This window comes from Leuciscus leuciscus (assembly GCF_965113295.1).
Source record: "Leuciscus leuciscus genome assembly, chromosome: 5".
Classification (NCBI taxonomy): domain Eukaryota; kingdom Metazoa; phylum Chordata; class Actinopteri; order Cypriniformes; family Leuciscidae; genus Leuciscus; species Leuciscus leuciscus.
In genome coordinates, this window is record NC_138729.1 from 10202121 (window position 1) to 10223722 (window position 21602).

The following is a 21602-nucleotide window of genomic DNA, read 5'->3' on the forward strand; positions in this document are numbered from 1 at the left end:
CATCACAGGAGTAAATAACATTTGGAAACGTATTAAAATAGAAAACAGCTATTTTAAATAGAAAATTTTTTCACAATATTATTACTGGTTTTACTGTATCAAATGAATACAGCCATCATGAGTGACTTTCAAAAACATTAAAAAGCCTTACCGACCCCAAACTTTTCAACTCTGGTGTATAAATGAAAATATAACAATGAAAAAATGACACTGGAAACATATAAAAGTTAACGTTAAATATTTGCTAAAATTTCTAACATTTTAAATGCATATGGAACTCGACCCAGTTGTGTCAGTTTTGGCCAACGTGACATTTTTAACATCTTGAAAACTGACATTTTTACCATCATTATATAATTGACACTTTTCTCAAATGATGTGTGTGGTGCGGTTGCAGTGTAGTTTTATTTTGACTGTGGTGGTCACAAACGGCCAAATGTTTACACAGCACTTTTCCATACATTGAAAATGAATGAGAACTGAGTATGTCAAGCCTAAAAATAAAGTCTACATGACTTGCCTGCTCTCGTACGATAGCTTTGTGTAGGGACTAACATTTAAATTCACAAAAAATCTTCTCCTTCACCACAGATCCACAAACCTTTCAAGTCTATTGCAGGTTTGAAATCGGAAATGTGTGAAATTTAAATGTGTTAGTGCAAATGAGACACACTTTTCATTTTTGACTGATCTATTTTAAACATTCTCATTTTGTCAACAGTTGGTTGTCATTTCACTACTTCTTTTCACTCAGTTTTCCCTCATGGAGTTAAATGTTACTTTTCCTCAGCATACAGCAATATCAAATGATGGTTCCAGACACGTGAACCAAAAGTGAAGAATAAAAAAATGGCTTATTGGACAAATGCAAAATGCGCATATTCACACTCGATTGGAAGAGATCCGTGAGAATGTATAATTTCTTTATTAACGTCATGTACCATTGAAAATTTGCTCTTTGTATACTTTTCTCTACTTCTCACACATCTGTGTTTCAAACCTGGATTTGAAGTCCTGACTCATGTATAATCTTTCTTGGGATTAACTAGACATGACTGAAGTGATCAAATCAACCCAACCACATCAGAGCCCATGTTGCCATGCAGCATGGAAGTTTAACACTTTCATTCCCAGAGCTTTGGACTTGATATCGTTTTAGCAGCCTGGTTATGCCATTATGTAGGAGGCCCATCTCATCACAAGTTCCGGATGTTGTCACAGGCCTGTAATCCCTCTCGCTCTTCCTGCTGCAGAGACGCACAGCTGTGCGGCCATCGGAGAGGGAAATCTCATTTCATGATGACAGTTTATTTTAGTAAGGGATCTAGCTGAGTCATCAAGGAGGATATACAGGGTGTGTCTGAGATGGATTTGAGTCATCGTTTTATAAATGATTCGGGAGGAAAGGGAAGCATTGTCTGTTGGTCATGGATAAACTGACTGTTTGACAACCATTATTTAACCTACACCTTTATTTTTGTGCATTAAACCTTCAATAAGTTTACATTGTTTGTTTTTTTCTTCTAAATTTAGGTTAAAATGCATGTAACACTTAGTGTTCTTGTTATACATGTTCTAACTGTAGTAATAATAGTAAATTATGCATAATTAACTAACCCTAAACCAAACCCTATTCTTAACCCTACAGTAAATTAGTGTTATTATTTAATATTACTCAGTATTTAAAGGGCTACTTCACCACTGGCAAAATGAGCTTTCAATAAAACTCGGCTGCCTATACAGTAGAAAGGCGAATTTATTTTTTTATAATTTTTTAAATCAGTGATTCCTGATAGAGAAAACCGAGAGAAAAGGCTGTTGTCTTCCCATTTGCCAAATAGCTTCAACACTTCAACACCCATAATGCACTGGGCTTGTTGTTGTCCAAGGCCACTCTCACCAGTCTGCTGTGGATATGCTTACTGCCTCAAATACTGCCTTGCTTTAGTAGGAAATACTTCTTTGCAAACATTTAGTCCTAATGGTGCTGATTTGTATCCTTCCGGGGTGCAAGAATCCGAAGAGTCAACGTTTAGAGGGAGCGAGTTGCTTTCAGTCTCGAGTGAAGGATCAAGCACATTGTATTCAGTTGCTAAAGGCTGCAAAGAATCGTAAATATTTAGAGATTTTCTAAATGAAAATTTCAAACTCAGTCAGCATTTCAAACTGGATTACCACAAACACAGTTTTAGGCCAGAAGGGAAAACTGTCAGTTCCGGACAACCACCTTAAGCAAAACATCGTCCTGAATAAGAAAGCTGTTGCCATGGTGTTCTGTTTTTACCATAATTCTGTTTATAGAGTAAACACAGTACGATACTGTTTTCAGTGATAAATCTACCCCTTACAATAATATTTTCTGCTAATAACCCTCTGTCGATCTGACTGTCCGTGGACGGGGACACAAAAATGCGGAAGTATAATCTGTAGTTTTCACTAAAGCCCTGGAGCTGTCAAAATAAATGTGAATTTCTCAGTCCACGTAACATGGAGAACGAGTAAACATACTATGCTATTGTAACCATACAAAGCGGGTTAAAAATCGGTGAAGGTACACTGTATCAAAGACACCTTAAAATAAGGTGTATCCATACATTTACAACCAACTCAAAATGTCCTGATGGAAATATGGATTGTGTTAATACAAATTAATACAAAATGTATAAATTAATACAATTTATACACTACCCTTCAGAAGTTTGGGGCTTCTTCAGAAGCCATTCTAATATGCGAAATAAGGAATATATATTGTTAACAATGTTGAAAGCAGTTGTGACAGGGTCTTTTTCCCTCAGGAATATTTGATGAATGAATTTCAAAAGAACAGCATTTATCTGAAATATAATTTTTTGGATAAACTGTCTCAAATCTGGTAAAAGTGTGACTTATTTTAAAAACTGAAGTGATACTTGGAATAAGAAAAATGTAGATGTATTCTTGTATTACTATTTAATTATTATTTATTATACAAATTTTATTTAAAATTTTTGCTTTTTTATTAATTCGTTTTTTAACCCTTTTTTTAGTTAATTTTTTGTTTAAAAACTCAAATGTGATAAATTCGGCTGAACTCCACAGATTTCCTCCATACAAAACGTATATATCAGTTACTCTTTCTTATTTTAATGAGATTTTTTGTTGCATAATCGTATTATTTCTCTTGCTGTTTTCTGCTGTTTGTGTGTGTGTGTGCCACATATTTTCTGCTGTCAGAACTGCCTGTTCAGAGTGTAGTAGCCGACGGAAGGCCAGAGTCTTGCGGTAAGAGTCACTGGATCACTGCCGCTGCTCTGGAGTTTTGCTGTGGTGTGTGTGTGTGTGTGTGTGTTTGTGTGTGTGAGAGCCTCATTCTTTCCCTTGTATGCCCGCCGGCCTATCAGACTCAACCTGCAACAATCCTTTAGCATGTCTTGGTGTCGGGCTATAAATTGGTGGAATTGGTTTTACTCAAAGACCTGTTTAATTGTCAATTGTTAATTCCCTTTTGCATTATTGAGGTAACGTGGTGTGCCTTTTCCTCAAACACCTTAGCCTTTTTGCAACAGTCTCTCTCTGTTACACGTTGGCTGTTTTATTTATCTATTATATAGTGAGTTCATGCCTTTAGTTTTCTTTTAATCTTACTTCATAGCCATCTGTTTGATCTAAGTGAACAGAATGAATGAACAGATGCTTGAAACATTTTATTTAGCCAATTCTTTGTGGTTAGTTGACCAAGTGCACCCAGCTCAAGTTGTTCATTAAGAATTTAATTTAAAATAAGCACATCATTTTCATACAGAAAATGAAAACGTACTAGTTTTCTGACATGGGGGTCTCGTCCACTAACCACGCATACATGCTTATTTTTGCTCATAAAACCTGTGTGAATGTTTTCATGCATCCGTTTACTTTTTCTCAAAAAATTGTATAACCAACTCAGATTGCATGTACACATAAATGTTAAAAATACATTTTTGTGTTAAGACAAAATTTATATTTAAATTTAATGTAATAATAATTATACAAAATGTATAAATGAATAAAAATTGCACATATAATACAACCAATAAAACAAAAGATATGCATAATAATGCATGAGAACGAGGAGTAATCTTTCTAACAACTTCCAAGTGGTTTGAAAGGCGCACCTAGGACAGAAGTCACATCCATAAAGCAATACAATTCAAAAGGCAGGTCGTCTAGTCCTGTTTTATTGAATGTGGCTGTCACAAATTTGGAGTGCATAGGTTTATCAAGTCCAATACAATGGCTGCACTCAGCCCGAGTGTTTGCGAGTGCATGTGTGTTTTTGTGTTAGCAGCACAAATGGAGAAATCCGCTTTGTAGCCATCACACATGAATGGCTTATGAGCTACACCAAACACTTCATGTAAACACATTGCAGGCTGATCCAGTCTGGTGAGATACTTGTTATCTGACTTTTTTTTTTTTACACTTCCACTCTTCACAAAAGCAGCAGCCATGTAAAAACTGTTAAAAGACACCAGTCAGCTAAGGCATAAATCATTCCTTTAGTTTCTGTAGGCTACTATACATTTGCATTGGGAGATCCGGAATAACAATATGCTTACACACTGAAATATTCAAATTTAAACAAAACATTTATAATTATCTGGGCTGAATAAATCTTAATTTGTGTAGTGGGTGCACAAGTGTTGTATGTTCACAACTCTTCCTTGCTGTATTATGATTTATTTCATAATCATTTATTTGTAAGTGCTTATAGTTATCTCATTATTATAAACTTGCATTTTTTGCACTTCAGTGGGTCTTCATTTATGATCTGTACAAAAAGTATACTATACATTATATAATTTTCATAGTATTGTAAGGTTATGCCAGTTTGAAATCAAAATTGACCCCATTTACATTATTAATACACCTTCCTGATCTTAATGAAAATTATTCTTAAGACTTTTTTTTGGTAATCTTTCATCGTAATGCAATAACTTGCTCCTACTCTGACACCATTAAACCCTCTGATATATTCTATTAATATTAATTGAAAAAAATGACTTTTTTTCTTGTTGAATATTTTGTTTCTCTTGGAAATACTTCTTAATACAAAAGTAAAATGGGTTGCAGACTCTGTTTCATCTTGACTTTGATATCTAAAATCTTTCCTATTTATCCTTGAGCATATTTTCCACATATTCACACATACTGTTCAAAAGTTTGGGGTCAGTACAATGTTTTTAACAGAAGTCTCTTATGCTCACAAAGACTGCATTTATTTGTGAAACAGTAATATTGTGAAATAGTATTACAGTTTAAAAAAACTGTACTCTATTTAAATAGATTTTAAAATGCAATTGTAATATGCTGATTTGGTGCTCAAGAAACATTGAAAACAGTTATTCTGTTTCTTTTTGAAACCATTATACTTTTTTGGGTATTCTTTGATGAATAGAAAGAACAGAAGAACAGCATTTATTTGAAGAGGGTTTTTTTGGTAACAATATAAATGTCTTGTCACTTTTGACAATGCATAATTGCTGAATTAAATAATTCATTTAATAATTATAATAAAAAAAATACTGATTCCAAACTTTTGAACAGTAGTGTATGTTTGAGTTTACAAGTCATTTTCTCACATAGACTTCCTATGAAGTCCCTGGCATGCCGGAAAAGAAACAGGTTTTTGTTGTTTTGTCGTTTCTAAAGCTCTTTTATGACTGAGTGCATCTGGCATGCTCAAGGCCTTTTAAGAAATCATTTTCGGTGCGTTCACCTACAGTCTCTCAACCGTTTGGTCTGGTTTTACACACACACACACACACAACCACTATACTGTATGTGACCAGGAATAACACACTCTTCTTTATACAGCTCCTTGAGTGCTACTTACCAAGTCCTCATCCTTTCTCCTGCACCCTCCATATCTTTCCATTCCTTTATCCCCCTATCTTTCTGTCTGTTTGTCTCTTAGGGCTTGTGCAGCGTTGTGTCATCATCCAGAAAGATGAGAATGGCTTTGGGCTGACAGTGAGCGGCGATAACCCTGTGTTTGTACAGCTTGTAAAAGAGGGTAAGAAAGACACAAACCGTGTTGTTCATTGTCCTTGTTTTGCCCTCCATAGCATGCACATGCAGAGCAGTTTCACAAGTGACTTAAACACACACTTGTCTCTTTTAACTACCCAGCCTTAGATAATTGTCCAGTTGTGTTACACAGTACGGTATAATTACGACACTGACAGTGCTAAATACATAGTTGCTTTTACCAGTAACTACAGCGAGGCATTGAAAATGTGTATTCAAGCTTGTGATCATTCTTACACTGTACTGTGGCGATATTATGGCACAATGACGGTTTCAGATCAAGGAACTTATATTTTTCATTCCAGCAGACTGCATGATCTCTCTTTCTCTTATTTTGCATGTAGATGGAGCTGCCATGCGAGCTGGTGTTCAGACAGGCGACCGGATCATAAAGGTGATGATGACCATCAGGGGCTCCAGTGTGATGAAGTTCAGATTTATTAGTAGATTTTAATATAACTTCTTGAGATTCCGTTAAAAATGAGCGTAGTCTGTATGACCAACCCCAGAAACTGTTATTTGGGCTTGTGTCTTTAGGCAAGGCAAGGCAAGTTTATTTATATAGCACATTTCATACACTGTGGCAATTCAAAGTGCTTCACATAGAAAGGAATAAAAATAATCACAAAATAAAAGCAAGGAAAATTAAAACAGTTATTCAAAATGCTTTACATGGAGGGGAATTAATATTTCGCACAATGGCAATTCAAAGTGCTTTGCATAGAAAATAAGCACAACATAAAAGCAGTTATAAAAGTAAAAATCTTTGAGCCCTGAGGTTACAATACAAAGCTCTCCAGACGGGCTCACCTGATGTTGGCAGGATGCCTCGGGTGCCGTGTTCTGCCTCCTGCTGGCGGAATAAAGAGGAATAGATGAATATATTTCTCTGGTCATACTTAAGAGTTCGGAAATCTTAACATGTCATAAATATGATGTGACGTGCGCTACCATTCAAAAGTTTGGGCTCAGTTAGTGAAGTAGTCTCTTGTGCTCACCAAGGCTGCATTTATTTGATCAAAAATATAGTAAAAACAGTATTATTGTAAAGTACTATTACAAATTAATATACCTGTTTGAACATATTTTAAAATGTAATTTATTCATGTGATGACAAAGATGAGTTTTTAGCATTATTACTCCAGTCTTCAGTGTCACATGATCCTTCAGAAATCATTCTAATATGCGGATTTGGTGTTCAAGAAACTCTTCTTATTATTATCCATGATGTGTTTTTATATTGTGAATCATTTTTCAGAATTTCTTTTAAATCTTTCGTTACATTATAAATGACTTTACTGTCACTTTTGATCAATTTAATGCGTCCCTGCTGATTAAAAATATTATTTGTTTAAAAAAGTCTTACTTTTGAACAGTTGTGTACCTTCACATCAGTTCTGTCAGAATAAAATGGTCACATTGGGCCTTTTTATATTTCTTCTCATTTCCACTACCCAACAAAGACAGGAAGCTTTAGTGGAGCATTGGTGTATCTAAAGGACGTTATGTTTGGTTTGTAATTCATGCTTTATCTGTGTGTATATATATAATTATCATGCTGTCACGGAGAATAATGGGAAATGTAGTTTGATCGTGCAAAACTCATAAACAAGCTAAATAAAAAGCATTTTTGGCACTATTTTTGTTGCTGGTGCAGAAATAGACAAAGTAACTGGCAATATTGCTTTTAATGTTGAGTATCATTATGAATTTAATCAGTTTTGTGTGTGTGTTTTTCATGCAGGTCAATGGGACATTAGTTACACATTCAAATCATGTAGAAGTTGTAAAGCTAATAAAATGTAAGTAGCCTGTGGCTTTCACTTTAATCATTTTACTGAAGTTATTCACATTTAAAGTGAACAATTCTGTGCAGTTGTTGGTTTCTCTGTACAGATAACCTAATTTTGTGTGTGTGTGTGTGTGTGTGTGTGTGTGTGTGTGTGTGTGTGTGTGTGTGTGTGTGTGTGTGTGTGTGTGTGTGTGTGTGTGTGTGTGTTTGTTTACAGCGGGCTCCTATGTGGCCCTAACCGTGCTGGGGAGACCGCCAGGCCTGCCTCAGATCCCCCTCTCAGACGGCGAGGTGGAGGAGGGGTCTCTCTTCTCGCTCACTTCCCCTCACTCCCCAGGGCCCATCGGTCCAGACCGCTCCTCTTCTTCCCCCAGCCCCTCGGAGCGCAAACCCACCCCTCTGCCTGTATGGGTAAGAACACAGTCTTGTCCTCAGATCACCGAAAAACAGCCTTGATCTCCATCAGGCCTCGTTCTTTTTCTATCATAGAACTGTAAGCCTTTTACTACAGTAACTCATTGTGTGTTTGAGGCATCACAGCAGCAAAAATACAACATCAGTCACATGCTTTCATACAGAGAGTGTTTCGGACAGATAAGAGAGCTGTGGCTCTACACAAAAATTATTTCTGGGTTGCTAGATTGAGTATTTCCTCATAACCGTTTAAAGGATACACTACATTTCGAAAGATTGATATCAGATTAACTTTTTTTCAGCAAGAACACTTTAAATTGATAAGAAGCGACAGAAAACACTTGACACTTGTAATGTTACAAAATATTTCTACTTAAACTTTATATTCATCAAATACAGATTTTATTTTTTTTATCACTGTTGGCACAAAAATGATAAATGGCACATCTGTTTTCAACATTTAGAATTATAAGAAATGTTTCCTGAGCACCAAATCAGCATATTAGAATTATTTCTGTTATGTGACACTTAAATTTAGCTTTGCCATCACAGAAATAAATTACACTTTAAAATATATAAAAAAAAAGTTATTTTAATAAAATAATATTGTAATAATATTTAACATAGTATTTTTGATCAAATAAATGCAATCTTGGTGAGCATAAGATGATACTTTTTAAAATGTTTTAAATCTGGTTACACTTTATTTTGGCAGTCCACTTTAGACATTTATACTAACTTATTAAGAATCTTTGCATCTACATGTCATATAACGCTCATTAAGTGTGTATTAGTAGACTCTTAGTCGACTGTTAGTAGAGTAGGGTTAGTAGAATCAGTTGAAGTAGTTGCAAAGTTACTTAGTTGAATGTCTGTTGGTGGATCATCAAATTAAAGTGTTAGCAGATATTAAGCACAAAGCCTACTAATACTCTAATGAGAGTTAGTTGACATGTAGTTGCAAAGTTACTCATAGTTAGTTAGTAGAATGTCTGAAGTGTTACCAAAAATCTTACCAACCACAAACTTTTAAACGGTAGTGTACATTGGTTATTGTGAGTGGACTATTAAAATCTACAAATTAAGATGTGTATTTTTTATTTTTTTTTATTTAATCTATTATTTTGTTTCTTCAAGAAATGTATTTTATTATTATAAAAGATTGTGTGATTAAGCTGATTAAGACTACTTGCAATGCTGCTGCCACAGTTGCTTAACACACGCAGTGTCCGTTCTGCAACCTGTTAATATTTGTAGACCTATGTAGCACACATTTGGTTTTGAACCATGGGAAAGTAATGTCTTAATTTGCAGAACTGAATCTATTATTATAGACTGACTCATGTGTGGTTAGCACTGTCATTGAGCTCATACACATAAGTGTACATTTATCAACCACGTGATGTTGTGACAGAGTCTGTCTTCATTCTCACATCCTCTCTAACAAGAGATGTGTGAATGATCAGAGCTGCTGTGATGTTTGATAAATTACAGGCCATGACGGAGGAGTACAGCAGGAACCCTACACCTAAACTACTGAAGGAAAACCAGGACGCCAAGAAGCACATTCCACAGCACCAGGAGCAGCTCAGCAAGCCCACTGGGACTGGACAGGTACAGACTCATATACGTGCACACACACACACACACACACACGCTCCCTTCCTCTGATTCAGAGAAATTCTTGATTTTAAAACCTGAGCAAAAAAAGAAGATATGTAGATGTTATTTTAATATTAAAAATGATTGTGTCTGGACATTATGAATCACATTTTTTTCGTGTGAGGTGAAATATGACCGAGACTTTTCTTCATGAGATTCACACAATCACTTTGTTCCCCTAAATGTATAAATAAGTAACGTGAAATTTTATTCATCAGTAAAACACGTGGAATGTGTGACAAGAAGTCACAATGGAAAATCTCTGGTTCAGCTTCAATTGAACATTTAATATTGTCCAGAATATGTATCATTAACTAAAACCAAATCCATAAAAAAAAAAAAAAAATTTGAAATAAAATAAACATTAACTGAAATTTTATTTTTTATTTTATTTCAGCTAGTTGCCAAGGCAACATTTCTCATTTCTGTTTAGTTTTAAGCCGGCATGAAACAGAAGTGCTCCCTGTTGTTTCCCTGTTGTGTTTCATATTCGAGTGAAACGGCTTCTTAAAAAAGAAAAAAAAAATGTGTCCATAGGGAATTGATTGGATAATTTGATCGTTGTGGTTTGCTATTGCTGTGATGTAATGTGAGTGACAGATTGTCCTGACCTCGCACCAAAAAACAGAAGAAATGTCGTTGCAAGAGGGAGGGGAAGTTATTTTGAAAGATTATGAGGGCACATGAATTTAAAAATAAATAAATAATGATGTGCACAGAAACATAATTTATAACTACAATATATATATATATAAAAAAAAAAAAAGAATGGCCAAATTTGGTTTCATGGTGACTTTAAGTGAAGTACTGAAATAACTAAATAAACTAAAACAATAAAAAAAACTATATAGACAATCATATTTTAAAAATAATGATAAAAACATCCAACAAAATTCAACACTGATGTAGTCTCACACCATGCATTAACCAGAAGCCAAAAGATTACAATGACAATCAATTTGTCTGTCCACGCCAGATACGACACAGCTACAAGATGCTGCAAACTCAATTACAAATCTCAGCCAATCAGAAGAGCATGAGCAAGAGTCTCTCTCTGCAAGCACACTGCTGTCTCGCAGCGAAAAAGAAAAGTACATAATAAAATTACTGAAAAATGTTACCTTTTTAATATTATCTCAAAGCAAATTATCAGTAACGGAACGCTATATAAACCATTACAAAATAGAATCATTATTTTCCTGTTGATCACTGTTAAGCTGCTTTGAAACAATCTGTTGCATAAAGCACTATATAAATAAAGGTGACTTGACTTTACTGTAACCCCGTCTCTTGATGCATTGCTGTCACGACTGGTTAGGACAAAAACTGAATAACATGAAAAAGCCACTTTTTATTGCGTTTTGGCACACTGTGTCTGGTTAATGACGCGTTATATGTGTGTATGATTTCTGCAAGGTTGGTGAAACCAAATGAAATGCCAGTGTTTACAAACATACTTTGTTTTCTTGCTCAGTATTTCTGTTTAACTTATTTTTCTTGTGATCTGGATGTAAAACTATTCTGAGAAAAGTTACACAAACTTTTTACATGAAATCGTGGCAAAAAAATTAAATAATAATAATGCCTAGCCACTGAGGGCTTCAGTTACAGTCATTATTTTGTTCGATCTGTTCAGTACCATTAGTGGTATGGAAATTACACTTCACGTTCTAACAAAATGTCATGATGTTACAATCATAATGAGAGTTTGTGTATATTGTAGGATGGCTCCATATCTCCAAGGCCAGGTGAAGGAGAGCAGGAGGATGGAGGGGGAGATTTGGATCGACCCCCTTCCTGGCAGGGTGATGCTGGAACGGAGCCACTGTGGACCAACAATATCACGACCCCTGTCAGTACACCTCCCGAGCACATTGAATACCGAATGAAGATCTGTGGTTCCTCTATGTAATTGACATTTGCTCTCAATTGCTCCATGCAGGTCACTCCTAGTCCTGTCCCGGAGAGCCCATGCCAAAGAGAGACCCCCTGCCACAGCCCAAAGACCACACCCCGAGACAGCCTCAACTCCTGTCCTTCACCGGACGCCGAAGACACACCTGATCTTGTGAGTGACCTCTTGACCTCATGGAGTTATATGTAGTTTCTCAGAGCTGTGCAAAAATTGTGCGTTTCTCATTTAGGATTCTCAGTCGAGTATGGGAAGCCCCTCCACTCGTCCGGTTGCACACATTATAGGTGCTGAGGACGAAGACTTTGACACAGAGCAGGAACAGGTAGGGGTGACTGTGGCTTGGTTGTAGTCTGTATGTTTATTTATGCCAATTTGTATTTTTGTACTTGTGGGCTCTCCTCCAAACACTAGTGACTAAGGCCCCGATATTAATAAAACTACTCATGCCGTAGTTCTTGTTTCTTCTTCGTTCAGGAATAAAAATAAGTTTTACTCCTTTTCAGCTGTAGACTGTTAGCGAACAGTCTGTTGGGAGCGGTGTTTAGGTGAATATGTAAATTCATGCTGAGCACTGTCCTTGCCTTTCTGGTAATATTGATTTTCTCAGAGAAGAAGGATGATTAAAACATAGAACGAGTAGATTGAGTCCATCAAAGCTTCACAGTCCTATATCTCTTGCTGGGTCGACATTTCATTCAGTAACATTATGCAGTTTTGATTTATATGGTGTTAAATGTTTGATGATTGCGCCAGCTTACGTATGCAAAGCTTTTTTCGCTTGTTTCTGTTTCGCTTATTTTTGCATCTGGAGATTCTGTACTCTTTCAGAAGATGAGTAATAGCGCCCCCCTATCGTATAAGTGATAACATTGATTGCCAGAAAATTCCGTCAATGGCGGGGAAAGAGTTAAACATGAAAAAACTTTCAATTAGATTTTGAACTTCAATTTCTACTATAAAGAAACTCTCCAATATGTTCATGCTTTTACTCACATCTGACCTCGATGGACTGAATAGAAGGAATGAAATGAAAAAGGAAGAGCCACAGAGCACATCTACTAATTATCTATGGACCAATTGTAGTACGAATGTTTTTACCAGCTGCAGTGAACTTTTCCGTAGTTTGCTTTGGCAAGCTGTTTCGAACTTTCGAAGCAAACTCCAAAATGATGGCTTGATTTTGTTCTATATTATGTCACACCAGTTCGTTCAATTTCGCTTGAAGTATATCGGGGCCCCTACATAGCATTTTTAGGCATCATAGGTGAGCTTCTGATATGAAGGCTGTACTAAACAGCACTCAGTATGTTTATTCCATTGTCTATTGGCAATAGTGTACTAATGCATGAATCACCGCTAATAAGTCACTTAATCCTTGTTCTGTCCAAATCCGATTTTTTTGCTTATCTGATTGGAATCCGATCATATTTAGAAAGTCTGAAAGGCAAAAAACAAAATCACATCAAATGACAATAACATTTTTACAGATCCATTTGAACAACTGTATTGTAAATCCCTCCATGTCGCTGTTTTTTTTTTTTTTTTTTGCCATAGACATACCAATGCAACATTGTCCTAAAAACAATGTTGATTTTGACCTCACGCAAAATTCCCAATCACCTGCATTTCTATTTTGTTTGGAAAATTTTACTTTACTTTATGCTCAAATTACAGGTAACTTTAGAAATTATTTTTCATATTTCAGGTTGGTCTACCCAATGCACATTGTACTAAGCGCTAGTCTCGGAACACTACCAGTTTCTATGAGAACCGAAGCTGTTACACGATGTTTGGCTCTTTTATTTAGAACGTGGAACTTATTCCACCATATTGCGCGTTGCAGTTTACTATGATTACAGTCATAGTAAACTATGACTGTATGACCAAAGTAATACAGTCTATGATACAGTTTACCAAAGTAAACCAAGTCAACTGTTTTGGGATATATAGGCTATAATCTTTGATCTCACACTTCTCCCTTTATCCCTCTACAGATAAAGCGTTGTCGGGATAATTCCGGTTTGCGTGGCTACGTGGAAGCAATAAAAATTCTGTATTATAAATTTTAAGGCCAGTTTGTTGAGGGTTGGTTTGTAGGGAAGGACTACCTGTGCGCATATCTTTACGCCTGCGCACATACAGTATATTCAAACGCGCATACCTATAGACTGAACTCGTAATACGCATGTGCACGCCATCAGCGTTCTCACAGGTTCGCGTTTTTGAAGTTTGCGCAGAAAGAACTTAAGTGTTTTCTGTTAAAACGGTGTCGTGTTAGCGACCCCTAAGTTAATAACTAATGATCGTTGCGACGGAAGTGAATCAATCAAAACTAACTTTAGCTGGACAATAACTTTATTCTAGAGCTGCTATAAAGCCAAAACAATCTCTGTTACTTTAATTTCCTATTATCAATGTAAAGCCGCTTTCGAACAATCTACATTGTTAAAAGCGCTATATAAATGAAGATGACTTGACTTGACTTGACTTCTACTTCACTCCCATTAGAAGTTGATGCATCAAATAACTTCTCATGTCACTGAGTACATTTTCCCACGTCATTGTGATCGCTCCATCGGACCCCCCCCCCCCCCAAAAAAAGGTCCAGTTGCCCCCACTTTTCCGGCAACGCTGTTTATGAGGCTTCCTTTCAGGATAGATGTTGCCTTAGAAGATAACAGACTATGTAGACAGTTTATAATAAGGAAGCTCACTAGATTTTGGAATAGCATTTATTCATGGTAAATAGCAAAAACCTTTACCCATTTACATTCACAATACCACATTTAAGTTTGCCATTAAATCATAAAGTTGAATAATATAAGAATTTGTGCTTGCCTTCTACTGTAAATAACTCTCTCTCTGTCTCTAGATAAATGGCCAGTGTAGCTGTTTTCAGAGCATAGACCTCCTGAAATCTCGGCCTGCTCACCTGGCAGCTTTTATCCATCATGTGGTCTCTCAGTTTGACCCTGCGCCTTTGGTGAGATCGATCACCCCTCTTACCCGCAAACCCTCTCACACAAACCTGGAATTTCCAGGCATCTAACAAAATGTTTATAAAGGACCTTCCATGTTCCATGAATCTCTCTTGCATGCTTATAGTTTGGGCTCAGATGAGTCACATCACTAAAGCGCCTCTCATCTCCCTTCTCACTTCGCAGCTGTGCTACCTCTATGCTGAACTTTACAAACAGACCAGCTCCAAAGAGACACGACGAATCCTCATGGATACCTTCTTCATAGACAAAACAGCTGTGAGGGACCTTACAACAGGCTCAGATTCTTTAGCTTGTCATAGATGATGTGATCTCTGACTAAGCTGTATTTTGTTTTTAAACAGAGCTTGAAAGTAACAGTACCTGAATCCATCATCACTGACCTGGGTTAGTTCAAACCTCTAAAAACATTGTTTAATCACTTTGTTTTAGCATTCATGGAAATGATAGTTATGAAATGATAGGCTGATAAAAATGTTTTGCAAACCCCGACCTTCAACTTAAAATCTCATTGTTTCATAGAAATATTTTAGGACCAACAAGAAAGTTGATCCAGTAATATTTCCTACTTGGACAAAATCATATTAAACATAGGGTTTGTCTGACTAAGTGGGGCATTGCTAATTCAGATGTAATGTTGATATCTGTAATTAATCTAGGATGTTACCAATACATTCCTCTATCATAGGGATCAACTGATGTTCTGCTTGATACTGATAAGTCAATGATTATTTTCCTGTTATGACTGATAACCTATAAATGGCCAATATTATAACGGTAACACATTACAATAAGGTTAGTTAACATAAGTTAACTTTAGGAACATAAACTCAGAATGAACTGCACTTCTACAGTATTTATTAATCTTAGTTCATGTTAATTTCAACATTTACTCATAATAAAATCAAAAGTTGTATTTGTTAACATAAGTTGATGCACTGTGAACTAACATGAACAAACAATGAACAGCTGGATTTTTTAACTAACATTAACAAAGATTAATAAATGCTGCAACAAATGGATTGTTCATTGTTAGTTCATGTTAGTTAATACATTAACTAATGTTAACAAGTGAGACCTGATTGTAAAGTGTTACCATTAGATCGCATATCTTTTAACAAAAATAAACAAAAATGTAACAAAAATAAAGCTGCTAGTGAATTTATACATAATATCTTTCTGCATAGGTTAGTGCTAGATATTGAAAGTAATTTAAATCTTAAAATAGGCAGAAGGCATTAAATCCAGTATGTTCAATATGTATCTGCACCATATTATTTATCAGCTGATATCTGTTGAGTTTTTTTAATTATTTTTTTTATTGTTTTTTTCATCATTTTCGGCCGATATTGGATATTTATTGACTGGTATTGGATGGTTTATTGATAAATGAAAAATCGTCAGATTAAAAAAAATGTCGCATTACCAATATGATGCTGATATATAGTGTATCTTTATTTTTTATATAATAAGTCACCCATCTCATTTGAATTATTTATGCGTTTGCGTGAATATAGAGCGAACTGCACACTCAATTAATGCAGAACGGAAGAGGCCGGAGCCCATCTCAGAGGATGTCCACCGACAGTACGTGCAGCAGCTGCAGGACACACTTCTACCTGACATTCAGAAGAACCTAGAAGACTTCAGGTAAAATGCACTCATCTAATCCACACACTCTACGACTCCAATGTATCTGCACAAGTATCAGTGGAAACCTTCTCCTCCAGTATGTTCTCTCATTTATTAATTGTATGTTTCAGGCAAAAGCGCAGTATGGGTCTGACGCTGGCTGAAGCGGAGCTAGCCCGCCTGGATACGGAGAGAATGAGAGACCGCGTGGCTCCAGAAAAAGAACGATCCTGTGCAGAGCACATCATCTCCAAGATAGAGGATGTTCTGTAAGTGCACTTATCGTTGCTGACATATGTATGTGAATATACTTGTCCTTTTTTATTTATTGTCTCTGTGTCTGGAGGTTGGTGGTCACACACACTACAGATCTCTATCATTTACATATCCCTTTTCTCATAAGTTTACATAGCCCTTGCAGAATCTTAAAGATGCTTAGCATTATTAAAAAAGTTTTTTTTTTGGTACTGCTCAGAAGAAGCTACCTAAAGTATATTGTACTGTCAAATAGCTTTATCAGTCAGTACTTTTGAAATATATATATATATATATATATATATATATGATTTCTCCTATTTTTGCTCTTTCATAATTTATATCCTTTTGCACGGATAAACAATTAACTGTTGTCCATAACTATGACTAAATCTTCCACTACTTTCACTCAGGGTGTCCCACAGGGCTCTATTCTTGGTCCTCTTCTTTTCAATATTTACTTGTTACCCCATGGTCATATAATCCGCTGTCATAAGCCCCTTTCACACAGCGCTTTGAACCCGGGAAATTGCCGGCAAATTGACAGAACGCCTTCTGTGTGAACGCAAACACGACCCGGGATTGATGCCGGCATCGATGCCGGGTCGGGACCTAGTAACATTGCCGTGTTCAGTCCCGGAACACGCGCTGTGTGAACAAAAGCCGTAATAATGCCGTGTCGTAGTGATGACGCTGAAGCGCAGCATCGTTCGTCAGCTGTGAAACGGTACGTAATGCGTAAGTTTATGATCGAATCAGAGAAAAAGCTAATAAGCAAACTTAAGACCACTTCTGAGACATTACAAGTCACATCGATGTCACGTGTCTTTACGGGATTGTTACGGGTTGTGTGTGAACGCACTCTCTGATTCCGGAAAATCACTGGCAGTGTGAATGAACCAAAATCAAACGAACCCGGGTCAAATCCCGGGTCACTTTATCCGTGTATTTTCCGGAATCTCTGTGTGAAAGGGGCTATAGTCTCAGCTACCGCTGATGACCTACAACAAATTTGCTTATTCTGCCACAGCTCTTCCTCTTCATTATATGTATTTATAAAGTAACTTAGCACGGAATAGACTTCCCCTTTATTTTCTTTAAATGTGAAAGCCATGTGGGTAAACTTGTAGACAGCTTTTTACAGGAAAAAGAGCCATTGTTGTTCCTCTTATTGTTAATCTAGCAGTTCATGATTAGTTAAAAAAAAATCTCCCAATTTGTTTGAGTTTAATGTGAGACCAAATCTTCACTATAGGGTTTAAATCTGGACTTTTTGACCTGGCCAAAACATGAGCCTGATGGACTTGTTCTCAGGCCACTTTTTGGTGGCTAAACAATTTGGGCTGGAGCATTGTCTTGTTGAAAAATAACATCTGATCATTCTTCTTTACATATCAACTTTTCAATTGTTTGTGGGAAGCATTTATTATTAAATTTCTCGCCAGATATTCAAAGACATTGCTCTGGAGCATCACCATGCAACTCGTGTTACATTGTGATTCATCAATGAATCCACACAACTCTGCTGAACCACTCTGAATCTAACTTCCAATATTCTGCCAACAATGTTGGAAAAACGGGCTTGGCCTATTTTTATTTTTGTTTTGTTTTGTTTTGTTTTTTTTGCTTTTGTAGCAGTTCAATATGTAAACTTTGCAAAACTGTATATGTCATTAGTAAGATAGTTCTTGACACTTCAAGGAACTTATTAGAACAAGAGAAATTAATTCTGGTATTATGCTGGTTTTTGGTATGGTTTACAAAATCATCACAACTGGGTTGACATTTTAAGCCTGTTCCTGATTGATAAATATAACAAAAATAAAGATAAAGTTAAAAAAATAAGCATTTATTTATCTTATCTGAGTTCACTTCCTAAATAAATAGTGATGTCATTTTGACCAATTTTTTGGAATGGTAGATTATTTTAAGAAGGCTTCACATATGGCATATTCGTTGTTGGTCATTATTTACACTTATATTGGACACAACAGGATCCCATTTGACCAAAAGATTGACTAAGATTAAACCTAGACTAAAATGATAGCATTGACATTAAACTAATTGTTATAATATCTTTAGATTTAAACCAAAATGGGTGAATAATTTTTACACAAGATGAGATGTAAAACTGAGAGTTGTCTCTTTCACACTTCAATAAATGCAACTTATGTTTTGTTTCAGACTGACGTCGCAGGCCACAGAGGAAGATAAGTGGTAAGGGGAATTCTCATGTCCTCTCTCTTCCATTAACGACATATTACATCACCATAAATTAACCCCCGAAGCACTGTCCAGACTCATAGGCTGAATCTAAATCCAACGTCACACTAAAAGTATGAGTACTTAGTAAAAAAACAGTACAGTTTTACATTATTTCATAAAGCAGTATACTGAAAACTTCAAGTATTAAAAGGTATTAATAAGCTACAAAACACACTAGCTCTATAGTTTCCTTCCCACCAGTTTTAGCTGCAATCTTGTGAGTGGTGTGTAGTTGCAGCATATGATCGGTCAGGAGCACATATGGGTGGCAGCAGCAGGGACTGAGGCGTTGTGTGTCCGCCCAGATGGCTCACAAGAGACTGGAGCCTCATGAAGCCTCTGACAGGAGCTTGTGAGGGCTATTTCTGCTCTGGCACTGACTGCAGTTACGCATTGTACAAGTCATCTGTTTGGCTTGTAAGTGTTTGTGAGAACAGCTTTGTAAGTTCTTCGGCTGGGGTCCTAGCTGTCAGAATAATTTTCTGCGCACTGTAAAGTATTTCAACATGGACTGAACCGAGCACTTGCTCCCCCTGCTGGAAATGACACAGTCAGTTTTAAACTACAATGTTTAAGTCAAAGGATTGATTAGAACAACAACATTAGCTAGTGAGTAATGATCTGACACCTGGGTATTTATACAGATATAATAACGTAACATGAATTTAGTTCACCCAAAAATGAAAAATCTGTCCTCATTTACTCACCCCATGTAGTTCCAAACCTTTAAGACTTTTGTTCATCTTTGGACCACAAATGAAGATATTTTTAATTAAATCTGAGATTTCAGTCCCTCCATTGACAGCTACACAACTACCACTTTGACGCTTTAAAAAGTTCATAAAGAGATTTTAAAACGAATCCAAATGATTTGAGCAGTTTAGTCCAAATTTTCTGAAGAGACACGTTCACTTGATATGATGAACAGATATTGAATTTAGGCTTTAGTTGCGTGGACTGTCAAGGGAGAGACAGAAATCTCTTAGATTTAAAAATGTCTTCATTTGCGTTCTGAAGAACAACGAAAGTCTTACAGATTTGGAACGACATGAGAGAATTTTCTTTTTTTTGGGTGAACTATCCCTTTAAATTTCTCTCATTCTGTTATTCTCTCTCGCAGTACCACCATGCAGTTTGTCATACTGTCATATATGAAGCAGCTCGGTGTAAAAGGGAAGGAGTCTACTCGAGGGCTGGAGCACAAGCCCAAGCTAATGAATCTTTTCCCTAAGATAAAGGTACAATCTCTCAGCAAAAATCATCACTTGATCTCCAAATGACTCCATGAAACCAAATAAACTAAACCAGTGTCTCTTTGCTCCTTAATCAGAAAAGTATAAAGCCTGAGAAAGATGGAAGTGAGGAGAAATCAAAGAAAACAAGGTTTCCTAACGTTTTTCCTCAGAGACGGCCGAGCAGGATTGATGCTTCATCACGTAAGTTGATGGTTAATTGAATGAATGCTCACACCAGTGGTTCTCAACCTTTTTGACTCAAAGTGCCCACCATTGTCCAACACAAATATTTTATTTGACTAAGATATTTCCTGTTATTTCTGCTCTAGTTGACAAGACTGCTTGTTTTCAGACTTTTTTTTATGTTGATATATTTTAAATGAACCATTCATTCTGTTATTCCATAAATACAATATTAGTGTACATCTTGAATAATATAAGTGAACTTTTAAAAGAAAAAAAAGAAAGAGGGGAAAAAAAAGCTACCATCATTTCCCAGAATTGTTTGCTTTTATTTGTTTCAGTTTTTGTTATGGTGAAATTTGTGTGTGGTATAATTCAGTTCCTTGTGAAGTTATTGTGGGTTTATTTAACTTCCCTATTTGTGACCATTTTAAAGGCAACTACCTATTTGAAGAGACACTTACCATTTAGGATTGGATTATTTTACTACTGCTGTATAGTTTTTGTTTGTTGTTGGTACAACACAAAACATTTTTGATACCTGTGAAATTTCACAATTCTCAGTTCCATTTTCGATACTGTAGCAAAAATTCCTAGCACAACTATTATAAAGTTTAAACAAGACGAATAAAAAGTCAGTAATAAACAAATCACAAGCAAGTACAAATAAATACAATAGAACAAATAGAATAAATACGTTTTTCAGGTAGGACTAACAGTAGTATTCAGGTAAGAAATACTACAGAAATGAAATAGGGTGATTAAAAGTAAAAAGACTGCATATTCTTCACTGAATTAAATATATTTCTCCTTATTATATATATTTTGTCCCAACTCTTTACATCCACTTAAGACAATTCTGTCAGCTGTCCTTATCGTCGAGCACTGACACTGATTTTGTTCTCTCTCTGTCTCTCGCCCTGCAGTCAGCAAGGCTCTGGAGCCGAGGCAGCGTCTGACAAAGCCTCAGCTGCCGCTGGGCACTGGAGAGCAGACAGACGGGTCGTCTCTTCCCATACGGATTAGTCTGTCCAGTGAGGGCTCAGATGGCAGCGCTGCCCTGGTCACGTCACCTCCTTACAGCGCTCCAGCAGCACAGGGCACAGACGGCATCCGAGAGTCTGAAACTGGTGAGAGTGTCTGTGGTCCACTATCAGATTTAAATCAAAGAAAGTAAAATCAATTACATGATATGCTAAATTAAT

The 21602-nt window shown here is 36.3% G+C and overlaps 1 protein-coding gene and 1 long non-coding RNA gene across 3 annotated transcripts in view; both read left to right on the forward strand.

The window, feature by feature from the left end:
• Window positions 1-21602, forward strand: part of arhgef12b (Rho guanine nucleotide exchange factor (GEF) 12b) — a 75381-nt gene that overhangs the window by 35447 nt on the left and 18332 nt on the right. For both annotated transcript variants that reach the window (XM_082170080.1, XM_082170081.1), the window contains 17 exons: window positions 5933-6031; window positions 6390-6439; window positions 7790-7847; window positions 8055-8248; window positions 9746-9865; window positions 11637-11765; window positions 11856-11981; window positions 12058-12150; window positions 14701-14811; window positions 14993-15085; window positions 15172-15214; window positions 16345-16477; window positions 16591-16728; window positions 18899-18931; window positions 20100-20217; window positions 20310-20415; window positions 21324-21527. In XM_082170080.1, the coding sequence (XP_082026206.1) occupies window positions 5933-6031; window positions 6390-6439; window positions 7790-7847; window positions 8055-8248; window positions 9746-9865; window positions 11637-11765; window positions 11856-11981; window positions 12058-12150; window positions 14701-14811; window positions 14993-15085; window positions 15172-15214; window positions 16345-16477; window positions 16591-16728; window positions 18899-18931; window positions 20100-20217; window positions 20310-20415; window positions 21324-21527 (1848 nt within the window). The remainder of the gene's footprint in view (window positions 1-5932; window positions 6032-6389; window positions 6440-7789; window positions 7848-8054; window positions 8249-9745; window positions 9866-11636; window positions 11766-11855; window positions 11982-12057; window positions 12151-14700; window positions 14812-14992; window positions 15086-15171; window positions 15215-16344; window positions 16478-16590; window positions 16729-18898; window positions 18932-20099; window positions 20218-20309; window positions 20416-21323; window positions 21528-21602) is intronic.
• Window positions 16735-18540, forward strand: LOC309499099. The gene is made up of 2 exons (XR_014206148.1): window positions 16735-17203; window positions 17696-18540. It is a non-coding gene; the product is annotated as an uncharacterized lncRNA (long non-coding RNA).